Source organism: Oncorhynchus mykiss, chromosome 27 (genome assembly GCF_057628025.1).
Source record: "Oncorhynchus mykiss isolate SJ-2025 chromosome 27, ASM5762802v1, whole genome shotgun sequence".
Lineage (NCBI taxonomy): Eukaryota > Metazoa > Chordata > Actinopteri > Salmoniformes > Salmonidae > Oncorhynchus > Oncorhynchus mykiss.
In genome coordinates this window covers 15,507,788-15,532,056 of record NC_143048.1, presented here as the reverse complement: position 1 = coordinate 15,532,056, position 24,269 = coordinate 15,507,788, and the positions used below count along the sequence as shown (strand labels likewise).

Genomic DNA, 24,269 nt, shown 5'->3' with positions numbered 1-24,269 from the left:
AGACCGCTGCGCCACTCTGGACTCCACTAGTTCATTTAGCAGACAAGATTTGCTTAGAATTCCATGGCATTATTTTATATTATTTTATAGTATGAAGAATACAATTGAAAAAAGCTGAATAAAATAGAAAGGATATTTTCTCCAAACGATTTGAGGGAGTGCGCACATGCGGCTATTCTGTGTTGATCGGTTAACAAAGAAATAAGTACTCCTATGTGCTTAATTTAGCATTACTAATGTAACTTTAGTTGTTTTACAAACGTTGGGCTATATGTTTTAATTGTTAATACATTGTAAGGCTGCATGATGCAACTCTAATGATGATTTGAAAAAAGTTGCTCTGATTAAGTTAATACACTTTGTCAGTCTCTCATTCACAATTTGAGAAGCACTTGATAATGCCTCAGATTTCCCGGCGGCATCCCCTTTGTGTGGCCATAATGCACCCTAAAAAACCCATGCCTTTTGCAGCCCTTCTCCCTGAGTGCTGCCTGCTCAGAGGCACTTCTCACTCACACCTCTCTCCATCACCCGATCTGGTCTTTCTCACAGGCTACAAGTGAAGACAGACATATCCGGACGCAACTGTGAGCTTCCTTATCCAATTCCGAGGTGCATATTGAAGATATTGGAAGAACTGTCCACGTTTACTTTTTGTCAGCCAACAAGATGAGTACGCTTAACGAACAGCAAAAGCACTAGCATATGTCAAGCTACTATCCCCATAGTACAAAAGTTGTCCTATTATATTCTGTGCGAGAAATAAATATTCCAAACAGTCTGGGACAGCTGTGGGATGCGATTAGATCCCAAATTAATACAACCACTAGCATCAACAAAATGTTTTTATCTGAGGCTTACGCAACAGATCAGAACGTTTAGCTTAAAATGTTGACAAACTATTAGTCTATTTCTTCCCATTATAAGCGCAGCGATGCGTAGGTTATAAGCGTGAATGGTCCATTAGCGTGAAAACACCACTATCAAAACGGACCACAAATGTGATTATGCATGTAATGCTTTTATTATAAAGGTAAAAATGATGCTGAAAATGATCTTCCCCAAACTTGAAACTCACTTGCTGCTCATGTATGCCTACACCCCTTGTAAAGCAGATTAATGTGCTTAATTTTAAGAAGTTATTTGTCCACTTTAGTTGTGATACAAACCTTATCAAAACATATAGGCCTATGGGCTAGGCTACATGAGGTGATGTCAGAGTGATTAGAGGGACAATGGAGTGCTGAGTACCAGGCAGTTAGCAAGTTTGGTAGGCTGCTAATGATCATCAGCAGCATCAGAGCCTGGAGAAGCCTAATTTCCGTGACTAAACTGTCAATTTGTTACATGCTACATTTCATGCTAACATCATGCTTACATTTGTGTTTGGAGCTCATTATCAGTTATAATGTTAGCCAGCTAAATGTGCATTACCTTTCGCTAAGAGCTCGAGGGGCATCTAAACCTTGAACAATGCCTGATAGCCAATCGCAACCAATTGCATGCAAGCAACAACGCAGCTAACTTGGCTAGTCTTGTCAGTGAGCTAGCTAGCTAGTTGGCTAGGTAGTCTTGTTAGCTTTCATCCCACCTAGCACAACAAAATGTGGAAAAAGTTGAGGGGTGTGAATACTTTCTGAAGGCACTGTATGAGTCTGGAGATTATGTCTAAGGATAACCACACAAAATGTGGTGAATAAAGATGCTTCTGAAGCTTAGAAAAATGTGTTTGCTAGTGGGAAGAGTCTGACTTTCAGGGAAATGGCAGTTAAAGACAAGGGCACTGACTTTTAAATACCGATTTAGACCCAATCACCATCTCTTCAAAGTAGGTTACTGCATATTGTTGCTGCGTATTATTCTTTATGAATTTGGCTTTTAAATGGTGTATTTCAATAGAGTGGGTATGATACACTAACAAACACCTTTTTGACATTTTAATTTGTACTTTTTGAAAATACTAATGTTAATGGACCAAAATACAAATGAATCACCAATCAGAGTTTACAGTTACCACAACCATAAATGAACCCGGAGCTATATTTAGTTTGTCCTGCACGAAGAAACAACGAGCGAGAGAGACAAAAGAGAGAGCGAGACAGAGAAAGTGAGACAGGGGCAGACAGACAAAGACAGACAGTACACTTATTCAAACTCCTGCACACGCATGCACTACAACACTCAACATGGTGTATGTATGCTTGTACATGGATTTCCAAACCCAATCTCTGTTGCAGACATAATATAATGTAAGCACTCACTCACATTCAAATCCCCATTCACACTCAGACAATGCAGTAGTTCACAGACTCAGATACTCACACAAGGGAAGATAAATCTATGAAACAAACATGTTTTTTCTCTCCCTCTCTCTCTGCTGAAACCACAGCACTTACTGAGGCAGCGTGTAGGACAGATAAGAAACCACTCCAGACTAAAGAGGCAATTACAGCGCTGTCATTATGCATGTCTGCCTTCCAAATGCCCTTATCCACCCAGGAGACAAAAACAATGTCTCTTGTTTTACTTGGCAACCCGAGTGTAACGTTTATCAGATGTCTGCTGAGTGTGTGAGGGAGAGGGGGGAGAGGAGAGGTGGGATGGTGTGGGGTGTGTGTGTTTTAAAGAAAGGGTGGTACGTGATAGTGATGTGCTCTTACTCTCCTCACAGCCGTTCCCAGTGAGACCAGCAGGGCAGCCACATGTCCCAGTAACGTGGTGGCAGGACACCCCAGACTGACACTGACACCGCTGGGCACAGGAAGCACCGTAGACCCCAGGCAGGCAGGCTGGGGCACATCAGACACACATTCATCACTAACTAAGGTATATTCACTTTAAACAGTGAATAGTTTGTTATGTGTACAACTGTCTTGTTTAAATAAAGATGAACCCTCCTTATAATGACAATTCGTGATTTAACCACAAACTAAATGTATCTATCTCAGTCCCAGGTATTTATTCAAATAAAACGGATGGATTTTAAAAAGTAACGCAAAACATTTTTCTACGGTAATTGACCTCTCATAGTAAAACAAAAGAATGCATGACATGATGTGTTGTTTCCAAAGTGGCCCTTTCTGGCCCCTGTCCAAGTCACACTCACGTTTGTCGCACCGGGCCTCTCTCCATCCTGGGTGACATTCACACCTGCCTGTCACATGGTGGCAGCTTGTCCCGTGGTCGCACTGACACCTCTGCTCACACCCTTTTCCATGGAGACCGCCTGGGCACGCTGCAGCACAGACACATTGGTGGTGTTCAGTAGGGAACAACGTAGCAATATGTTTTAGAAACGGTCTGAAAACGAAAATCTGCGTTCTTATTGGACAAGTACAGGTAGGACTTTCCCATTTTATTGTGTTTCAAAACGTTTTCTCCCTTCAGAACATGACCCAATTGGAGGAGGAAAGAGGCATTTGAGTATATCTCAATAGTCATTAGAGGCTTTCTTTCCTCAACTCCTTTCCTTCATCAACACTGATCTGCAAGAACAGGGTAGCAAAAAACATATCTCTACATTGGCTTCTGACAGATTGCTTTCACCGATCCAAAGAGATGAGGTAGGGACCCAGTCTAAACTATTGGGATGCATCCCTTGCATTTGGAAGTAGTGATGTCACAGGTCACCTGTCTGACAGTGCTCTCCAGTCCAGCCAGGGGGACAGCTACACCCCCCAGTCACTCTGTCACATGTCCCTCCGTTCTGACAGCTGCAGGTTTGTGTGCACCCCTCTCCATAGTGCCCCTCCCCACAGTCTAGGAGAGGCAGAGAACAGAGGCCTCAGATCACACAATATATCCACCACACAATGAGCGGAATCCTAACCAGGAAACCATGTTCCTGACTCTGGCTTTCTAGTAAATCATGCAATGATGTCAATGGGAGTTTTGCACAGTAATTCGATCCCAGGTTAGATTTGGACCAAAGTGAGTACAGCTATGAATGCCCTCACTCCTCTGGTTGATCTGACCTCCAGGGACAGAGGGGGGGACTCACCCAGCTCGCAGGCTGCTCCGGACCACCCTCTGGGGCAGGAACACTGGCCAGTCACGCTGTCACAGAAGCCTCCATGCTGGCACATACACAGCTGGGAACAGTCCTCTCCATACCTCCCAGCAGAACAGGCTGAACACAGTAACACACACAGACAGAAGTTTAATAAGTGGATGTCATTGTTCAATACGATTCAGACATATAGAAATTATGATTCGGATTCAGTTAGGCTGCACTGAGTTTGTTCTAAAACAACTTACACCGACCAAACACACATAAAATAAACAGTGTATTCATACACTCACCAACTGTTGTGATATTTCATCGTAATTGGAATAAAATTGATAATAATCACCCATCACTGTTTTCGGGAATGTTTTACGTAAAGATATTCTGGTAGAAGATAGATTTCAGTTCCATGCAGAGTTCCTTATGTCCTGGGTTAGGTTAAGGTTAGTTTAAGGTCAGACTGGGCCCTATACTGGGTTGACCGATGAGCCACTCACCCTCTTGGCAGCTGGCTCCGGTCCATCCGGCTCCACAGCTGCAGCGGCCGCTGACGTGGTCACAGGTGGCCCCGTTCTGACACTCACAGCTCCGGCTGCAGTTCTTCCCAAAACCACCCTCAGGGCAGGCTGCCTCCCACACAGGACAGGATACACAGTCATATAGTTAAATACAAGTCAGCATTTTATAGCACTCAACATGAAGTGGTCTGCCCGACACAGATATATAAATGTAGGATCTTAATTTGAGCAAGATTGCTACAGGAAGAAAATAATCTTTCAGCAACAGGAAATGTGAATTATTATGTGGATTATAATTAATGGACATTTTTGTAGGGGATGACACATTCTTCATAAGGGAATGTCAAGTCTGAAATTACAAACTTCAGAAGCCTTTTAAAACCTCAAACACACTACAAGTTTAAATATACTGCATTGCAGGAATGTAATCCTTTAATCCTTTTTGGTTTAACCAATTCCTTTTGTCATTCATTGTCTAACATATACATAAGAATGAAAAGGGACACGATGGAGCGGTTGACTAAAGCACGAACATGCCTGCTCTATGGAGAGATATGGCTTGAATGTACTTGCCTTGTATTTCTTGCTTGAGATATGGCCAATATATATTTTTGCGTTTGCATAGATCACATTTACTTTACCTATCTAAACTAGTCACTAATGATCGATGTCTGAAATTAAATTACATTAAGTCATGCAAGTGGGTTTGGGCTGACTCTTGGCTTTGGGTCACCAGGACCACAAAACATGCTTTGGGGAGACCAGGCCCTCTCGAATAAGACTTGAGAATGACATAGTCTGATCTTTAAGAGGGTATTTCACTAGATCCATTAAAACGGCATGAAGACTTTGTGGAGCAGTGGATAGAGACTTTGCATGAGAGTACCGAGGGTAAAACTGATGCTCCTAAAAGAGCTTTGCCAAGTAACTCCTTTAAATGCATCGCTATAAACACGTGGATGCATTTATCCAGAATCTGACCCAATTAACGGTGTACGCTGGAGGGGTATCCTATCAGCCCCCCTACATCCCTCCCACTCCTTACGCATCCCTAAAAAAGGAATTGGCAGGGTATCATTAAACAGATAATTGTTCTCGAACACATGGGAGATGGTATTTAGGGTGAGAGGAGGCTGTGATGGACTGGTAGAGACTCCCTCACACCCCGTTTTAATGATGTGGCTTCCATACCCAGAATGCAGTGTGGTCCCGACCAGCCAGGGGTGCAGAGGCAGGCTCCTGTGATGTGGTGGCAGTGGGCACCGTTCCTGCACTCGCACATCTGGCCACAGTCAAGACCGTAAAACCCGTCCGGGCACACTGCAAGCCAAGATAAAACACCCTCTGGTAAGGGCCTTCCAGCTTTACACACATACAGAGGGAAGGAAAAGGGTTAGGATGCCAACTCTCCCTCTCTCTCTTTCTGTGTCTTTCTCTGTCTCTTTCCCTCTCTCTTTCTCTCTCTGTCTGACCTCTCTCATCTCTGTCTTACCACCTACCAAAAATACCATATCAAATTGCAGTACCCTGGTCTAGCTGTTCATTTGTGGAGCGTCTGCATTCGTTAAGTGAGCTCATGTCCCACATGTGAGGAGTGTCCGTGCCACATCAAAGCCTGCGGAGACACGGGGGCCGGGCCGCCCCTCAGAGGGGGTGGGAGAGAGGGGCACACACACACACCAAGGACTGGTAATTAGAACACCTGCTGAGTCCACAGGCCTGTCGTCAAGGCCTAGGAACCCAGCCCCAAAACAAAGCCAGGTTACTGCGCACGCACACACAGTAGATAGTGCATAGACAGTGCATAGACATACACAGTGGTGTAAAGTACTTAAGTAAAAATACTTTCACGTTTTTTGGGGGATTCTGTACTTTTGTTTACTATTTCTGTTTTTGCCAACTATTACTTTTACTTCACATTCCTAAAGAAAATAATGTACTATTTACTACATACATTTTCCCTGACACTCATAAGTACTAGTTACTTGTTGACAAGAAAATGGTCCAATTCACACACTTATCAAGAGAACATCCCTGGTCATCCCTACTGCCTCTGATCTTGCAGACTCAATAAACACATGCTTTGTTTGTAAATTAATGTCTTAGTGTTGTAGTGTGCCCTTGGCTATCCGTAAATAAACAAATTGTGCCGTCTGGTTTGCATAATGTAAGGAATTTGAAATGATGAATACTTTTACTTTTGATACTTAAGTATATTTAAAACCAGATACTTTTAGACTTTTACTCAAGTAGTATTTTACTGAGTGACTTTCACTTTTACTTGAGTCGTTTCCTTTAAAATATCTTTACTTTTACTCAAGTATGACAAATGGGTACTTTTTCCACCACTACACACACACACACACACACACACATACACACACACACACACACACCACCAGTTCCCACTGCTGGTGTTCAGCAATGCCAGTGTCCCGGGTCTGTTTTCCATTCATTGAGAGAGAGAGCGGGGGGGGGGGGAGGGGGGGCTGATAGTTGAAAATGTCTGTGGAGTCAATGGACAACCATGGAGTTTAGTAAACACATTGTCTATGGCCCAGAACAGGTCCACCATGGCTGTTATGGAAAAACCCTGTGTGGGGGGATGTAGAGGGGGCTTTTCCAATGTGCTGTAAACATTGCCTATAAGCTCAACTAAACCGTGAAACAGACAGGAATGTCCGTGTTTACTTTGCGATTCTCGTTGATTGCTCAATTTGTCACTGAAAAGTACAAGATCACAGAGCAACAGCTCTAATGACAACACTTACTATCAGTTTGTATGTTAAGAGCAGTTACTACAACACAGGCACAGCATCATTTATGTCTTTGTTTAGATAAAAGCTGCACTCGCTTGACTGCGTTTCTGATTGATTAACAGATGCAGTAGGACACACCTCCTTTCAGCCCTGGTGGTGTGTGGGGAAGCCTGGCACTGGCTGCTTCCCAGTCTGAATATATCCCTTGTTCCAATTGACCCTATGCCAAATAACCCCTCTCATTTACATAGAGTAGTACTATTGTACCTAGCCTTCTATTGGGAAATACACGAAGACAGAGTCTGACTTTTGGCCTCGCCGTGCATTTTTTCTTAGCCTGGTCCCAGAACTGTTTGTGCTGTCTTGCTGACACCTATGGCCATTGCCATGCTAAACATGACCAAAGCATAGGAGTAGTCAAGACCGTACAAATGGATCTGGGGATCATGCTACATTTTCCCATGCTGCCACAGTAATCTGCCTTTGTGGTGGTTCTACTATAAAGTTATACTGTCTGATTACAGCCTGAGCAGGGAAGATACTGCCATGGATCCATCTGTGTGTCTGTGGTGCTGTGTGTCTGTGGTGCTGTGTGTCTGTGGTGCTGTGTGTCTGTGGTGCCGTGTGTCTGTGGTGCGGTGTGTCTGTGGTGCGGTGTGTCTGTGATGCGGTGTGTCTGTGGTGCTGTGTGTCTGTGGTGCTGTGTGTCTGTGGTACAGTGCTATTTTTTTTACTTGCAGGAGCGCAAACTTTTTTTCCAATGATGTCTTAATTTCTCAATCAAAGTTTGTACGGACAGATGCATTATATTTGTAAAAAGAACACATTTCACTGCACCTATCTGGTGTACATGATATTAAAAAATGGTCTTATCTTACCTATTTTCAAAATAGGCCATCACTGTCAATCGTGAATTATAATTATTCACGTTTTATCCGTGAAATGTCCAACCTTTTTTTAATTTAACCTTTATTTAACTAGGCAAACACCACAACATTGCATAAAGAGAGTCCTAAGAAAACAACACAACATGCCAGCAGCACAACGTGGTACAAACATTGTTAGGCACAGCACAAAGGGTAAAAAGGTAGAGACAACAATACATCACGCGAAGCAGCCACAAGTGTCCGTAAAAGTGTCTATGATTGAGTCTTTGAATGTGGAGATAAAACTGTCCAGTTTCAGTTTGAGTGTTATTTTTTGCAGCTCGTTGCCAATCATTTGACCTCAATCAGTTTCGTGGGAATATGCATTTAGATCTTCTTGAATGACTGTTTCTAAGTGAATTAGAGCCGATGGTGTTACAAACTATTAGCCTTTCTTGTATTTTGTTTCAATCAAAGCATATCCTACCTAGTGTTGCGCGCTGTTGACTTTTGGCTGCACTGGAACAAAAACTGAGACTATTCGGATACAATGAGTATAGCGAACTGCTTTGAGAACAGCCGTTTTAGCAAAACACCTCATAGTTTTCTGTCTTTGGCTGTTCTTGTTAGGGAGTGAACTTGATGTATAATGAGGGTTACATGGATAAAATGGGACCTCTCTGAAATGAAAATGGATGGACCTCCCTTAAGCTAAATATATTTGACCTAAACCCTCCCTGAACACTTGAAGAAAAAAAAACAAGTGACCCTCCCCTAAACCCCAAATAATAATTAAAACAAAGTGGATAGCAGAGAACATGCCTACCATTTACCCTCACTTCTTGGACAGACCAGAGCCTTAGATATGCAGTTTTAGAAACTGTTCTTCATCCTGTAAGCATTACATGGCAACACAGGAATGTTTATAGCGCAGAGGGCCAGGAGGTTGTGGGTTCACAGACCACTGTGGACAAGAATAGGAGTGGAAAGATCTTTATAGTAAAAACATTGTGTGATTTTGTCATTGTATTTTCAGTCCTGTGAAAAACAGCCTTTTTATTAATATTATATGCAATTTGACATAATTTGACATATTGGCAGAAATGTGTATATAATTTTTTTAATACCACACAAATGACAGGCTAAGAATGGACAGTGAGAGAGGCCTATGTGTTCATCTTATCATATTTCTCCCATGCCAAATCAGTGTGTTTTGTTTGCAATGAAACTGTCCCTGTTTGCAAATAATTAAATCTGAGACGTCATTAGGAATCTGAGCATGGTACTTTCAAAAGTTAAAGCTACCTTCCAACCCCAGACAGAGTAGGCCTACCAACGCAGAAAACTGTAAGCTTTAACTACTGTCTACTCTTCTTTCGTGGCTTAACCCAACGAGAGAAGGTCACAAGTGTTTCCCTAAAATCTGTCTGGGTTTAAACAGCTTCTATTACACAGAAAGTCAATAGCTTAATCAATTGATAATGACAGAATTAGATTACTTCCCAAGCAAAGTCCATTCGTTGTCTTCTTGGCTACAGAAGGTTATAGCTCAGCCTCAGAATCTCAAAGAAACGCAATAATAATATTCCCATATGCAACAGATTCATGTCTTTTACTAGTATTTTACAGCTTGTTTCTAGCATAAAGCATTCCGGACCAAAGCCCTGTTATAGATCACTTTATATAATCAGATCTATTTAATTTTCTTCAAAATCGTAAGATAACAAGGGGTAGGCCTGTGCTTTTTGCCATTTTCTAGAATATAAGGAAGGCCTATAACATACCCTCTCATACCCCCTCAATTCGAGTCTCGGCTTTAATTTAACAGCCCTTCACTGACACAGAGGTAGGCTATTTAAAGAGTGCATGGTGGGTGGAGGAATTGGCAGTGAAATCTATGGATATAGCAGCCTAAAGCCTAATTTCCTCTGTCAAACAGGTAGGCATACATCTTATTTCTTAAATATGAATAAATAGGCTCCAACACAAAGCCCTCTTGTTGTTAGTAAAGTCTAATTAAAATGACGGTTGAAATTAATTATGCCTTCTCAAATTTGCCTACTTTCAACACCATAAACTGTCAATTTTCAATTAGTATTTTCTGGAATAATAAAAAAAAACATTTCGGATGAATTCTTTGACTCTCCTCCTGAACTGCCACTGTAGGCCCACACAGCACACCATTGGTCAGGCAGCACAACAAAAAGTTTGGATCAGCAAGAGCAGAGCAGACAAGGGCTCAAGGCTAGAATATCCATTGCCGTGTGTAATGCAGCCTAGTTTTATTTACACCATCCCAGCAGCGCAAAAGACTCAGGAAGGAAGTACATTTTCAGTGTACTGTTTCATTCTGTGATGGTGGTACAGTACTGGTTGTATTTGGTCAACATCTCGTCAGATGGCTCTATACCTTGAGCTGCTGGCAGAGATGCCAGACTGATGTCATGTTTGATGCCAGGGTGTGAGTTGATGTGGAGGTACATTTCACCATGACATCCACCACAGCCCATTTTGTCTGGCCAGCAGACCTCTAGTAATTTGGTAACCTTTGTAATCTTCAGGCAACACAGCTACAGGGTTATAGGGTTTTATAAACTGGGTGGTTCGAGCCCTGAATGCTGATTGGCTAACAGCTGTTGTATATCAGGTATATCACAGGTATGCCAAAACATGTATTTTTACGGCTCTAATTAGGTTGGTAAGCAGTTTATAATAGCAATATGGCACCTTGGGGGTTTGTGGTATATGGCCAATATACCACGGCTATGGGCTGTATCTGGGCAAAACGCATAGCCGTGGTATATTGGCCATATACCACACCACCCCGTGACTTATTGCTTAAATCATCTTTATCAATTTACAAAATGCACTTAGTTTACATTGGAGACCAACCAAATCATCAAATGATCTTAATGGGTTAATTAACTGTGTGCAATTTGAAGGGGGATTTAAAAAAAAATCTGAATTCTCCTTTACATACACATTTCAAATATGTAGATAGATATTGGGATCCTGGTTTGAGGTTGCCAAATGCCAATGCCAATCCTTCTTTCCACCAGAAGAGGGCACTTGGTTTCCACTAAATCCCAGAGTGAAGTGTCATCTGATATTAGCCTGGTCTGTGCTGCTATTTCCACTGTGGATGCAAGGTTTAAGTTGTGTGCTGTGCCTATTGTGCCTCTGTTTATTGTCAGTACTGGGAGTCCTCACACTCTACCAGCTAGTGTGCTGCTAGCTACATCGCTGATTAAATCAGCTCTTTAAAGGGGAAATCTGGGATTTGAAAAACAACAAACTGGCCCCACCACTTATTTTGGTAAACAACTGACCAATGGGGCTGGAAAAATGTAACCACTCGCAAATTCATGGATGTCAGGAATGGCCATCCATAGATCAAAATTATAGTTTTAACCATGCTTTGATATGTGGTATTACAAACAATGGAGTAAAACAATCTTATATTGACAGTTGAACTAAGCTCATGATGCATTTAAAAGTTATATTCTTCAAGAATTAAGGGCTATATGTCATTCATTCAAAAGTTTAAAAAAAAAAGAAAAAAGATGTACCTATACCAATCCCTGATTGCCCCTTTAAGGAAGTAATGAGGATCATTTCCAGATCCCTGCCTGTGTGTTAAAGCGCTGTGTCCTGTCAGCCTATAAACCAAGGCAGGAGACCACACAGCCAGACAGACATAGAGACATGGAAGGGGAGACTCTGGCCCTCGCTGCCTTGTAGAAATCACTTCTTGACTGCTCCTAAAGGAAGAGGCCCCTGTACAATATGGGGAAACTGGACACCTTATTTAAGGGCGGGGGAAGACTTTAGAAACAGAACAGTGAGTGAGTGAGTGAGTGAGTGAGTGAGTGAGTGAGTGAGTGAGTGAGTGAGTGAGAATATATATATTTTAGTTTCCATGGTAATTTCAATTAAGGCTGATGTCTATGATGTTGGAAACCATTGGCTTGTAATGGCTAGAAATGTTAAATCCTACAGGTCAGAATGGTGTGTGTTAATGTATCTTATGATATAATGTGACATGACTGTGATTCACGCATGAAGCAGGCTATATTTAACACCACCGGTAACTTAAATCTTACACCACACATTTACATTAGACCGTTTCAGCCATAGCCTAATCAAAATCAAATCAATGAGTTAGTCATGCTTGAGACCAGCTACTCTGGAATATGCACATATAGTTGGTCTTGTTTTACTGTAATTGGACTATGTGTGTGAGAATCTGCACAGGGACCATCAGACATCCACCAGCGCCCTCCAGAGTCTAACACAGGACTTTTCGCTGGAAAAGTTACCTTGGTAGTTTAAAACTAAACCACGGTCAGTGGCTAAACAGATTCTAGAGAAAGGGAAAGGGGATACCTACTCAGTTGCACAAGATTGTTTTTAGATCATCATACTAACTGTCAAACCTTAATCATTAAAGTAGTTATAACAGCTAGATTAACAAAGAATTAGACCGATCTAGGAGGAACCAATACAATAGTCAGTGGTGGAAAGTACTTTAAGTAGAAATACTTTAAAGTACTACATAAGTCGTTTTTTTGGGGGTATCTGTACTTTACTATTTATATTTTTGACTACTTTTACTTTTACTTCACTACTTCACTACAGTTTCCAACATAGCAGCATCCACCTGTAGCACGTGCTCCAGCAGGTACAGTTTGTTGGAAGTTTACATACACCTTAGCCAAATACATTTAAACTCAGTTTTTCACAATTCCTGACATTTAATCCTAGTAAAAATTCCCTGTCTTAGGTCAGTTAGGATCACCACTTTATTTTAAGAATGTGAAATGTCAGAAGAATAGTAGAGAATTATTTATTTCAGCTTTTATTTATTTATTCACATTCCCAGTGGGTCAGAAGTTTACATACACTCAATTAGTATTTGGTAGCATTGCCTTTAAATTGTTTAACTTGTGTCAAATGTTTTGGGTAGCCTTCCACAAGCTTCCCACAATAAGTTGGGTGAATTTTGGCCCATTCCTCCTGACAGAGCTGGTGTAACTGAGTCAGGTTTATAGGCCTCCTTACTCGCACATGCTTTTTCGGTTCTGCCCACAGATTTTCTATAGGATTAAGGTCAGGGCTTTGTGATGGCCACTCCAATACCTTTACTTTGTTGTCCTTAAACCATGTTGCCACAACTTTGGAAGTATGCTTGGGGTCATTGCCCATTTGGAAGACCCATTTGCGACCAAGCTTTAACTTCCTGACTGATGTCTTGAGATGTTGCTTCAATATATACACATAATTTTCCTACCTCATGATGCCATCTATTTTGTGAAGTGCACCAGTTCCTCTTGCAGCAAAGCACCCCCACAACATGATGCTGCAAACCCCGTGCTTCACGGTTGGGATGGTGTTCTTCAGCTTGCAAGCCTCCCCCTTTTTCCTCCAAACATAACAATGGACATTATGGCCAAACAGTTCTATTTTTGTTTCATCAGACCAAAGGACATTTCTCCAAAAAGTACGATCTTTGTCCCCATGTGCAGTTGCAAACCGTAGTCTGGCTTTTTTATGGTGGTTTTGGAGCAGTGGCTTCCATGATGAACAGCCTTTCAGGTTATGTCGATATAGGACTTGTTTTACTTTGGATATAGATACTTTTGTACCTGTTTCTTCACAAGGTTCTTTGCTGTTGTTCTGGGATTGATTTGCACTTTTCGCACCAAAGTACGTTAATCTCTAGGAGACAGAATGCTTCTCTTTCCTGAGCGGTATGACGGCTGCGTGGTCCCATGGTGTTTATACATGCGTACTATTGTTTGTACAGATGAAAGTGGTACCTTCAGTCATTTCGGAAATTGCTCTCATGGATGAACCAGACTTGTGGAGGTCTACAATTTTATTTCTGAGGTGATTGGCTGATTTCATTTGATTTTCCCATGATGTCAAGCAAAGAGGCACTGAGTTTGAAGGTAGGCCTTGAAATACATCCACAGGTACACCTCCAATTGACTCAAATTATGTCAGTTAGCCTATCAGAAGCTTCTAAAGCCATGACATCATTTTCTGGAATTTCCAAGATGTGTAAAGGCACAGTCAACTAAGTGTATGTAAAGTTATGACCCACTGGAATTGTGATATAGTGAATTATAAGTTAAATAATCTGTCTGTAAACAATTGTTGGAAAAATTACTTGTCATGCACAAAGTAGATGACCTAACCGACTTGCCAAAACTATAGTTTGTTAACAAGAAATTTGTGGAGTGGTTGAAAAACAAGTTTTAATGACTCCAACCTAAGTGTATGTAAACTGCCGACCAACTGTATATCTCACTAGTCACCCCCAAAGACAATTCCTCCTTTGGCCGCCTTTCCTTCCAGTTCTCTGCTGCCAATGACTGGAACGAACTGCAAAAATCACTGAAGCTGGCGACTCATATTTCCCTCACTAGCTGTAAGCACCAGCTGTCAGAGCAGCTCACAGATCACTGCACCTTTACATAGCCCATCTGTAAATAGCCCATCCAACTACCTCATCCCCATACTGTATTTATTTATCTTGCTCCTTTGCACCCCAGTATCTCTACTTGCACATTCATCTTCTGCACATCAATCACTCCAGTGTTTAATTGGTATATTGTAATTACTTCGCCACCTTGGCCTATTTATTGCCTTACCTCATTTGCACACACTCTATATAGACTTTTTCTACTGTATTATTGACTGTATGTTTGTTTATTTCATGTGTAACTCTGTGTTGTTGTATGTGTCGAACTGCTTTGCTTTATCTTGGCCCGGTCGCAGTTGTAAATAAGATCTTGTTCTCAACTAGCCTACCTGGTTAAATAAAGGTGTAATAAAAAAATAAACATTCCTAATGAAAATAATGTACTTTTTACGCCATACATTTTCCCTGACACCCAAAAGTACTCGCTACATTGTGAATGCTTAGCAGGACAGGAAAATGGTCCAATTCACGCGCTTATAAAGAGAACATCCTTGGTCATCCCTACTGCCTTTGATCTGGCAGACACACAAACATAAATGCTTTGTTTGTAAATTATGTCTGCATGTTGGAGTGTGCCCCTGGCTATCCGTAAATAACAAATAAGCAACTTTTTAATTAAAAACGCATCGTGAAAGAGAGAGCTATTATTTTTTATTATTTTACCATGACATGGGCTGGTGAAAAGACAGGCATGATTTTGTTTTAAATATATTGTAAGGTCATTTTATTTTATTTTAGAGAGATAAAATGTAGTTAGTGACCGACGTTTTGGTTACTGGCCCAACACGCTAGGCTACCTAACTATTTAGTGACAATGGATTGTTTCTGGTACTTAGCTCACATAATTCAGGTGTACAAAACTACGCTTGTCTCAATGAATCTCAAAGAAACTGAAAAGTAATGAATATGCCATTTTTTTCACAAGTCTTACTTTTCTCACAGAAACTTCCGGTCCATCCAGAGGAGCAGGTGCAGGCTCCACTCACATGGTCACACAGAGCCCCGTGCTGACATTGACAGTCAAGGGCACAGCCCAAACCATAGCTGCCCTCCACACACTCTGGGGGAACATGGTAGAGACACATGGACAACATCAGACAGAGATATCACTAGCCAGAATATATACACATTTGCTGCTGTGAGGACATGTGTTTTGTCACGGCAAATAACGGGATATTAACGTTTAGTCCCAAATTTTGCTTTATTGATGGTAAGACTATTAGCTGGCCAAAAGTAAGCTACATGAAAAGTGCAATATTATTAATATAACCGTGTGTTAGTGTGGGTTTTCAGTGAATTTATGTAAATCACAAAGCTCATCTGCATTTCCTGTGGTACCGGAAAATTCTCAGCAACTAAAGAGTGATAAAATGAAGATCCTACATCTGTAGAACACTTGCTTGAAACACAAGCATTTCGCTACACCTGCAATAACATCTGCTAAATGTGTGTATGTGACCAATAACATTTGATTTGATCTGGTCCAAAGATGTGTTACAGTGTATTACCTAAAGATGGCAGTATTTCCAAAGAAATGTCTTACTCTGTTCACAGTGGTCTCCAGTGAAGCCAGCCTCACACACACAGCGTCCAGTCACAGCATCACAACTCAGGGCTCGGTCTGCACACTGGCACCTGTTGGAGCACCCAGAGCCCCAGGACCCCTCCTCACAGGCTGTGGACACACACACACAGGTTGGTAAAGAAAACTACTGTGTGTGTGTGTGTGTGTGTGTGTGTGTGTGTGTGTGTGTGTGTGTGTGTGTGTGTGTGTGACTGACGTATCGGTGAGAGTCAGGGTGTGGTGAAGTCTGATCACTCACGCTGTATGTGTGATGGTGGTGCTTACGCTTAGTGCAGACGTGTCCTGTTCGGCCCGGGGGACAGATGCAGTGTCCGGTGACATGGTCACAGCTGGCATCAGGGTGACAAACACAGGTGCTCACACAGCCTGGCCCATAGGACCCTGTTGGACACACTGTTGAGCAGAGGAATAGTCCGGGTGAAATATAACACAGTATTATCCTAAGGTCTTTCTCCCTCGCAGTCTCTTTCCTTTCAATCCTCACTTTAGCAAGACTGAAGGCTATTTCCATTTATTTGTTTCCCTCACCAGTCTGGCAGAGTTGTCCTGTGTACCCAGGGTTGCAGTTACAGACTCCTGTCTGCTTGTTGCAGGAAGCTCCGTTATCACATGCTCTACATAGGAACTGGCACTTCAACCCCCATAATCCCTCTGGGCAGTCTACGGGGGGAGGGAAAACTTAGGGCTATAGCTATTGACCAGTTTTGGTGGTCAGGCCATTTGGTCAGGATAAGCCCTAATTGAGTTGTATGACCATCAAGACCACATAGTTTAACTGACTTCAGGTCAAAGGTTTGAAATAGATGAAGAGCAGGTCTGATTGGTGGACCGATGTCTTCCAATACTATAGTCGTGGCCAAAAGTTTTGAGAATGACACAAATATTAATTTCCGCAAAGTCTGCTGCCTCAGTTTGTATGATGGCAATTTGCATATACTCCAGAATGAAGAGTGATCAGATGAATTGCAATTAATTGCAGAGTCCCTCTTTGCCATGCAAATGAACTGAATCCCCAAAAAACATTTCCACTGCATTTCAGCCCTGCCACAAAAGGACCAGCTGACATTATGTCAGTGATTCTCTCGTTAACACAGGTGTGAGTGTTGATGAGGACAAGGCTGGAGATCACTTTGTCATGCTGATTGAGTTTGAATAACAGACTGGAAGCTTCAAAAAGAGGGTGGTGCTTGGAATCATTGTTCGTCCTCTGTCAACCATGGTTACCTGCAAGGAAACACGTGCCGACATCATTGCTTTGCACAGGGCTTCACAGGCAAGGATATTGCTGCCAGTAAGATTGCACCTAAATCAATCATTTATCAGATCATTAAGAACTTCAAGGAGAGCGGTTCAGATGTTGTGAAGAAGGCTTCAGGGCGCCCAAGAAAGTCCAGCAAGTGCCAGGACCATCTCTTAAAGTTGATTCAGCTGCGGGATCGGGGCACCACCGCTACAGAGCTTGCTCAGGAATGGCAGAAGACAGGTGTGAGTGCATCTGCACGCATGCCAACAGTAAAGCATCCTGAGACCATTCATGTGTGGGGTTGCTTCTCAGCCAAGGGAGTGGGCTCACTCACAATTTTGCCTAAGAACACAGCCATGAATAAAGAATGGTACCAACACATCCTCCGAGAGCAACTTCTCCCAACCATCCAGGAACAGTTTGGTGACGAACAATGCCTTTTCCAGCACTTTTGCCATTAGGCAAAAGTGATAACTAAGTAGCCCGGGGAACAAAACATCAATATTTTGTTTCCATGGCCAGGTAACTCCCCAGACCTTAATCTCATTGAGAACTTGTGGTTAATCCTCAAGAGGCAGGTGGACAAACTAAAACCCACAAATTCTGACAAATTCCAAGCATTGATTATGCAAGAATGGGCTGCCGTCAGTCAGGATGTGGCCCAGAAGTTAATTGACAGCATGCCAGGGCGGATTGCAGAGGTCTTGAAAAAGAAGGGTCAACACTGCAAATATTGACTCTGCATCAACTTCATGTAATTGTTAATAAAAGCCTTCGACACTTATGAAATGCTTGGAATTATACTTCAGTATTCCATAGTAAAATCTGACAAAAATATCTAAAGACACTGAAGCAGCAAACTTTGTGAAAATTAATATTTGTGTCATTCTCAAAACTTTTGGCCACGACTGTACTGTACTGTTTGAATGTAGATCCCCAGACTTGAAAAACAGTGAGGGACAATATGGAAGAAACAGTATGAGATTTAAGTGAAATATAAATACAGTATGATAATGAGTAATAATACATTTGAACAGTAATACAGGTATGAAATAATGAATTATGAAGCATTCTAACTACCTTGTTGACAGGCCTTTCCTGTCTTCCCAACAGGGCAGATACACTCTCCTGTCATGGGGTCACAGGGTTCTCCTCCACACACACACGTCCGGAGGCAGTTCTCCCCGAACTGACCAGCACTGCAGGCTACATACAGATACACAGAGGACGGAATGATGGAGGGAGAGAGAGACAGAGAGAAAGGGTTACACAAACCTTTTTTTCATTTCCTGTGTATCTCCCTCACTGGGATCGTGTGCAGTAGCAAGGTGAGCTCAAAGTGAACTGATGTTGCATGGCCACTTTGCATGGCCACTCACAAACTCACGTCAATTCAAAGCGAAACAAAACCCTAAAGAGATGGATGATTTGTTTGCTTTAATAAAGGGACCCTCCTGGAGGTCTGGACGATGCATCAGGTCTAAAATAACCCCTCCATGTTATCTTGGCCAGTCTGTAGGGAGACCGAGTTATGATTTAAACAGAGCTCCTGGACGTTCTTTAATATCTCTGGAGCAAAGGAGAGACGAAAGCCACTGAAACGGTTCACTGGTCTGTAGAGCAAGCTGCCAGAAGAGGAACACAATTGAAACCTTTGAGCAAACTAATACACACACACATGTACGTACAAGCACGCAGGCGCTCACACACTCACACACCCATTAATATTTCCACATGCATGTGGGAACAATACAAAAGTGCTCTCTCAGAATGTAAGGTCAGGAGTTGTTCCTGAACGATACAGGAAACACTCCTGTCCCTAGGTACATTCATTGTGGTTGGGGAGTCTCCTCCACGGGGGGATTGGCTCACCCAGCTGACACAAGTTCCCATGGAGCCCTGCAGGACACCTCCGGGTGCACTCTCCACTCCTAGGGTCACAGGTCTCCCCAACTGTACAGTCACACTGCTGCCAACAGCCACTACCATAGAACCCTGGAACACACTCTGCAGAGAAACACACACACACACACACACACACACACACACACACACACACACACACACAGGGGAGGAGCTTCACTATCATCCAGACAACCATGTAAGTTTTATTTTTCAATAACCTCAATATCCGTGTACTGTATTGTCTGAGCCAGAACAGCTTACCTTGCTGACACTGAGAGCCGTGGTGGCCAGGTTTGCACAGACAGGTCCCGTTCTTGGGATGGCAGCCCAGGGAATGTTCCAGATCACAGTCACACTCCTCAGAGCAGCCAACACCGTGAGTCCACCTGGGACAAGCTGGAGAAGAGAAGGTGCTCTCACTACAACTCTAGAATCAGGGATCAAGCTACGGAAAGGGAATTGACATCATTTTCTTCATCTATCACTACTGCAGTGTTCCTTAAATCTGGTCCAAGAGACACACTTAGGCAGTGCAGGATTTTGTTCCAGACCAGTACTAAGACACCTGATTCAACTGAACAGGTGGTTGATGTTCAGTTTATTAGTTGAATCAAGCTAGGACAAAAGCTTCAAGATGTCGGCTGAAGAACACTGCTCTACTACATTAAGATGTCAGTCATGGTGGCTGCTGGGTACTGTAGTCTAGAGGATATGGGTACTCACACAGGTGGCAGTAGCGCCCGTACAGCCCTGGGGCACACAAGCAGGCTCCATAGAGACGGTGGCAGCGGCCGTTGTTGGGGCAGTTACACCTCCGCCTACAGTGTTTCCCAAAGTATCCTTGTGGGCAACCTGCCAACATGTCAACAAGACACAGAAGAGTTGCACATGTGGTTAGACCAGATTTTGCCCTTCCAGCACGTAGCCTGGTCCCCAATCTGTTTGTGATGTCTTGCAAACTCCTATGGTCATTGTCACATTGACAAGACAGCACAAACGGATCTGGCACCAGGCTATGTCTACAGGGCAGAGCCAGTGCCTAACCTTATGGGTGATGAACTGAACAGGGTTAGCTAAATAGGATTAGCCACTTAAGGCAAGGTGACTGGTCTGTGTCTGGACTTGGACGTGGTGGAGCTGTGACATGTAGTGACATAAAACCATGCAGTGGGGAGGAGGGGAGAGGAGTGGTGGGCTACTGAAGGGCCAGTAACAAGGAAGAAAATGTGCTGTGTTTGGATCCCTGTGGGAGAGCAGTCGGCTGAGTGCTGGGGAGTGTGTGTGTGTGTGTGTGTGTGTGTGTGTGTGTGTGTGTGTGTGTGTGTGTGTGTGTGTGTGTGTGTGTGTGTGTGTGTGTCCCTACCGTCCTCACAGAGCTGGCCCTGCACCCCCGGTGGGCAAACACACCTCCCGGTTACTGGTTCACAGGAGCCCCCGTTCTGGCAACGACATAGGCTGTTACAGGCCTGTCCATAGGTCCCCACTGGACAAGCTGGGAGGGAGAGAGAGATGGTGGGTGGGGGTGAGCAAGAGAGAGATTTGAGAGAGAGAGATTGATTTTGAGAGACATTCTAAAGCTTTACTTTTCTATTATCTTCTCCACATGAGGGTCTTAGCTTTTTGCGTTTCCCACATTAATCCAACACGGCTTGTGTAGCAATTACAACACACAACCCAGCTGGACCTTCTAAATGGGTTCAGTCAAAGCCAGTCAACATTCCATGTCACACTTCTTGTGCACAACTATTTTATGAATCTCTGAGGGAAAATGTGTTAGTTAGCAATTAGTCATGTTTTTAGCCACATGGTTAATGTGGCAAGCTAGGCAAGAGCAAAATCAGTACAGAAAACGCACTCGTTTTGGCATAAAGATCTTTACCTTAATTCTATTGCTCTCTGGTTACGCTGTATCCAGACATACACAGCACTGCCTTCCTATATCTAACAAATGTTGTCATACAAAATGCAATAGCATGTCTATATACAGTGTCTTTGGAAAGTATTCAGACCCCTTGACTTTTTCCACATTTTGTTATGTTACAGCCTTATTCTAAAATGGATTACATTTTATTTTTTTCCTTCTCAATCTACACACAATACCCCATAATGACAAAGCAAAAACAGATTTAAAAAAAACGTTTGTTAATAAATTAAAAATGAAAAACAGAAATATCACATTTACATAAGTATTCAGACCCTTTACTCTGTGCTTTGTTGAAGCACTCTTTGTTGAAGCACCTTTGGCAGTGATTACAGCTTTGAGTCTTCTTCTGTATTTGGGGAGTTTCTCCCATTCTTCTCTGCAGATCCTCTCAAGCTCTGTCAGGTTGGATGGGGAGTGTTGCTGAACAGCTATTTTCAGGTCTCTCCAGAGATGTTCGATCGGGTTCAATTCCGGGCTCTGACTGAGCCACTCAAGGACATTCAGAGACTTGTCCCGAAGCCACTCCTGCATTGTCTTGGCTGTGTGCTTAGGGTTGTTGTCTTGTTGGAAGGTGAACCTTCGCCCCAGTCTGAGGTCCTGGGTGCTCTGGAGCAGGTTTTCATCAAGAATCTCTCTGTACTTTGCTCCGTTCATCTTTGCCTCAATCCTGACAAGTCTCCCAGTCCATGCACTGAAAAACATCCCCACAGCATGATGCTGCCACCACCATGCTTCACCGTAGGGATGGTTTCCTCCAGACATGACGCTTAGTTCCAAGAGGAACTTCACCTCCCTGACCAAGGCCCTTCTCTCCCAAATGCTCAGTTTGTCCAGGCGGCCAGGTCTAGGAAGATTCTTTGTAGTTCCAAACCTCTTCCATTTAAGAATGATGGAGGCCACTGTGTTCTTGGGGACCTTCAATGCTGCCGAAATGTTTTGGTACCCTTCCCCAGATCTGTGCCCCAACACAATCCTGTCTTTGAGCTGTACGTCCCCATGGCTTGGTTTTTGCTCTGACATGCACTGTCAACTGTGGAACCTTCTATAGACAGGTGTGTGCCTTTCCAAATCATGTCCAATCAATTGAATTTAACACAGGTGGACTCCAGTCAAGTTTTAGAAACATCTCAAGGATGATCATTGGAAACAGTATGCACCTGAGCTCAATTTCAAGTCTCATAGCAAAGTATCTGAATATCTATGTAAATAAGGTATTTCTGCATTTTATTTTTAATACATTTGCAAAAACATCTAAAAACCTGTGTTCACTTTGTCATTATGGGGTATTGTGTGTATATTGCTTAATTTTTTTTTTATAAACAATTTTATAATAAGCCTGTAACGTAACAAAATGTAGAAAAAGTTCATAGGTCAGAATACTTTCCGAGTGTAGGTTATGAACACCTGCTCTTTCCATGACATAGGGAAGAGGATACCTAGTCGGTTGCACAACTGAATGCATTAAACCAAAATGTGTCTTCCAGATTTAACCCAACCCCTCTGAATCAGAGAGGTGCGAGCGGCTTCCATAATCAACGTCATCGGCGCCCATGGAGCAGTTGTTGTTGCCCGAGGACAGAACTGCAGATTTTTCCACCTTGCCGGCTCGGGAATTCGAACCAGCAACCTTTTGGTTACTTGCCCAACGCTCTGCCTCCCGCAGACTGACCAGGTAAATCCAGGTGAAAACTACGATCTCTTATTGATGTCACTTGTTACATTAAATCCACTTCAATCAGTGTAGATGAAGGGAAGGAGACAGGTTAAAGAAATATTTTAAGCTTTGAGACAATTCAGACATGGATTGGGTATGTGTGCCATTCAGAGGGTGAATGGGCAAGACAAAATATTTAAGTTCCTTTGAATCGGGTATGGTAGTAGGTGCCAGGTGTACTGGTTTGTGTCAAGAAATGCAATGCTGCACGCTCAACAGTTTCCTGTTGTAACGGTATTCGTCGTCTGAAGAAGAGGAATCATCGGACCAAAGCGCAGCGTGGTAAGTGTTCATGCTTTCTTTATTAAAACTGAACACTATAACAAAATAACAAAGGGAATAACCGAAACAGTCCTGAAAGGTGCAAAACACTAAACAGAAATGAACTAACCACAAAAACCTTGTGTGGAAAAAGCTACCTAAGTATGGTTCCCATTCAGAGACAACGATAGACAGCTGTCCCTGATTGAGAACCATACCCGGCCAAAACAAAGAAATACAAAAACATAGAAAGAAGAACATAGAATGCCCACCAAAATCACACCCTGACCAAACCAAAATAGAGACATAACAAGCTCTAAGGTCAGGGCGTGACACCTGTGTGTATAAAGAATGGTTCACCACCCAAACGAAATCCAGTCAACTTGACAACTGTGGGAAGCATTGGAGTCAACATGAGCCAGCATCCCTGTGACACCTTGGAGAGTCCATGACCCGACAAATGGAGGCTGTTCTGAGGGCAAAAGGAGTGGGGGGCTGCAACTCAATAGTAGGAAGGTGTTCTTAATATTTTTGTATGCTCAGTGTATAATAACATTAAGGATGGAAACATTGTAGTTGTCTTCTTTCCAAGCTAACAATGAAAACCTAATAAGATGACTAAAATGCCCATTCTCTGCTACGTTTTCAATCTTCCCCACTGGTCAGGTAAAATGGATTCATCATAACGTAACTCTTCTTGGTGTGAATTCGAACACTAGTCCAAAGGAGGATGTTTAAATGTATAAAAATGACTGATGGTTTTGGATTTATCCCCACATTCCACTCAGAATGATATCCCTGGTTCAGGTCAAGCCCAAATACACTCAATAATCATGCTTGGTTGTGAAACAATGGCTTCTGGCCTCTTTCTAACAACCCTGGCCTGGGAGATGTATTCTGTCTGTTGTGGACTTGGCCTGTCTCCAGGCCAGATCTGAGTTCAAATACCTAACCCTGAGGACTAACCAACCAAATAACTGCCTGCTCAATAATAGACACTG

At 42.7% G+C, this 24,269-nt stretch overlaps 1 protein-coding gene across 6 annotated transcripts in view; it reads right to left on the bottom strand.

The window, feature by feature from the left end:
* LOC110507158 (uncharacterized) overlaps positions 1-24,269 on the bottom strand; it is an 85,283-nt gene that overhangs the window by 7,566 nt on the left and 53,448 nt on the right. For 2 of the 6 annotated variants that reach the window (XM_090224552.1, XM_090224551.1), the window contains exons 15-29: positions 20,733-20,861; positions 20,093-20,221; positions 19,631-19,765; positions 19,337-19,471; positions 18,545-18,670; positions 16,750-16,881; positions 16,486-16,614; positions 16,180-16,311; positions 15,568-15,696; positions 5,716-5,844; positions 4,504-4,632; positions 4,001-4,129; positions 3,631-3,759; positions 3,107-3,235; positions 2,661-2,789 (exon numbers count right to left, since the gene is read on the bottom strand). In XM_090224552.1, the coding sequence (XP_090080678.1) occupies positions 2,661-2,789; positions 3,107-3,235; positions 3,631-3,759; positions 4,001-4,129; positions 4,504-4,632; positions 5,716-5,844; positions 15,568-15,696; positions 16,180-16,311; positions 16,486-16,614; positions 16,750-16,881; positions 18,545-18,670; positions 19,337-19,471; positions 19,631-19,765; positions 20,093-20,221; positions 20,733-20,861 (1,950 nt within the window). The remainder of the gene's footprint in view (positions 1-2,660; positions 2,790-3,106; positions 3,236-3,630; positions 3,760-4,000; positions 4,130-4,503; positions 4,633-5,715; positions 5,845-15,567; positions 15,697-16,179; positions 16,312-16,485; positions 16,615-16,749; positions 16,882-18,544; positions 18,671-19,336; positions 19,472-19,630; positions 19,766-20,092; positions 20,222-20,732; positions 20,862-24,269) is intronic. The other 4 variants (XM_036965134.2, XM_036965133.2, XM_090224553.1 and 1 more) reach the window with 3 other exon arrangements.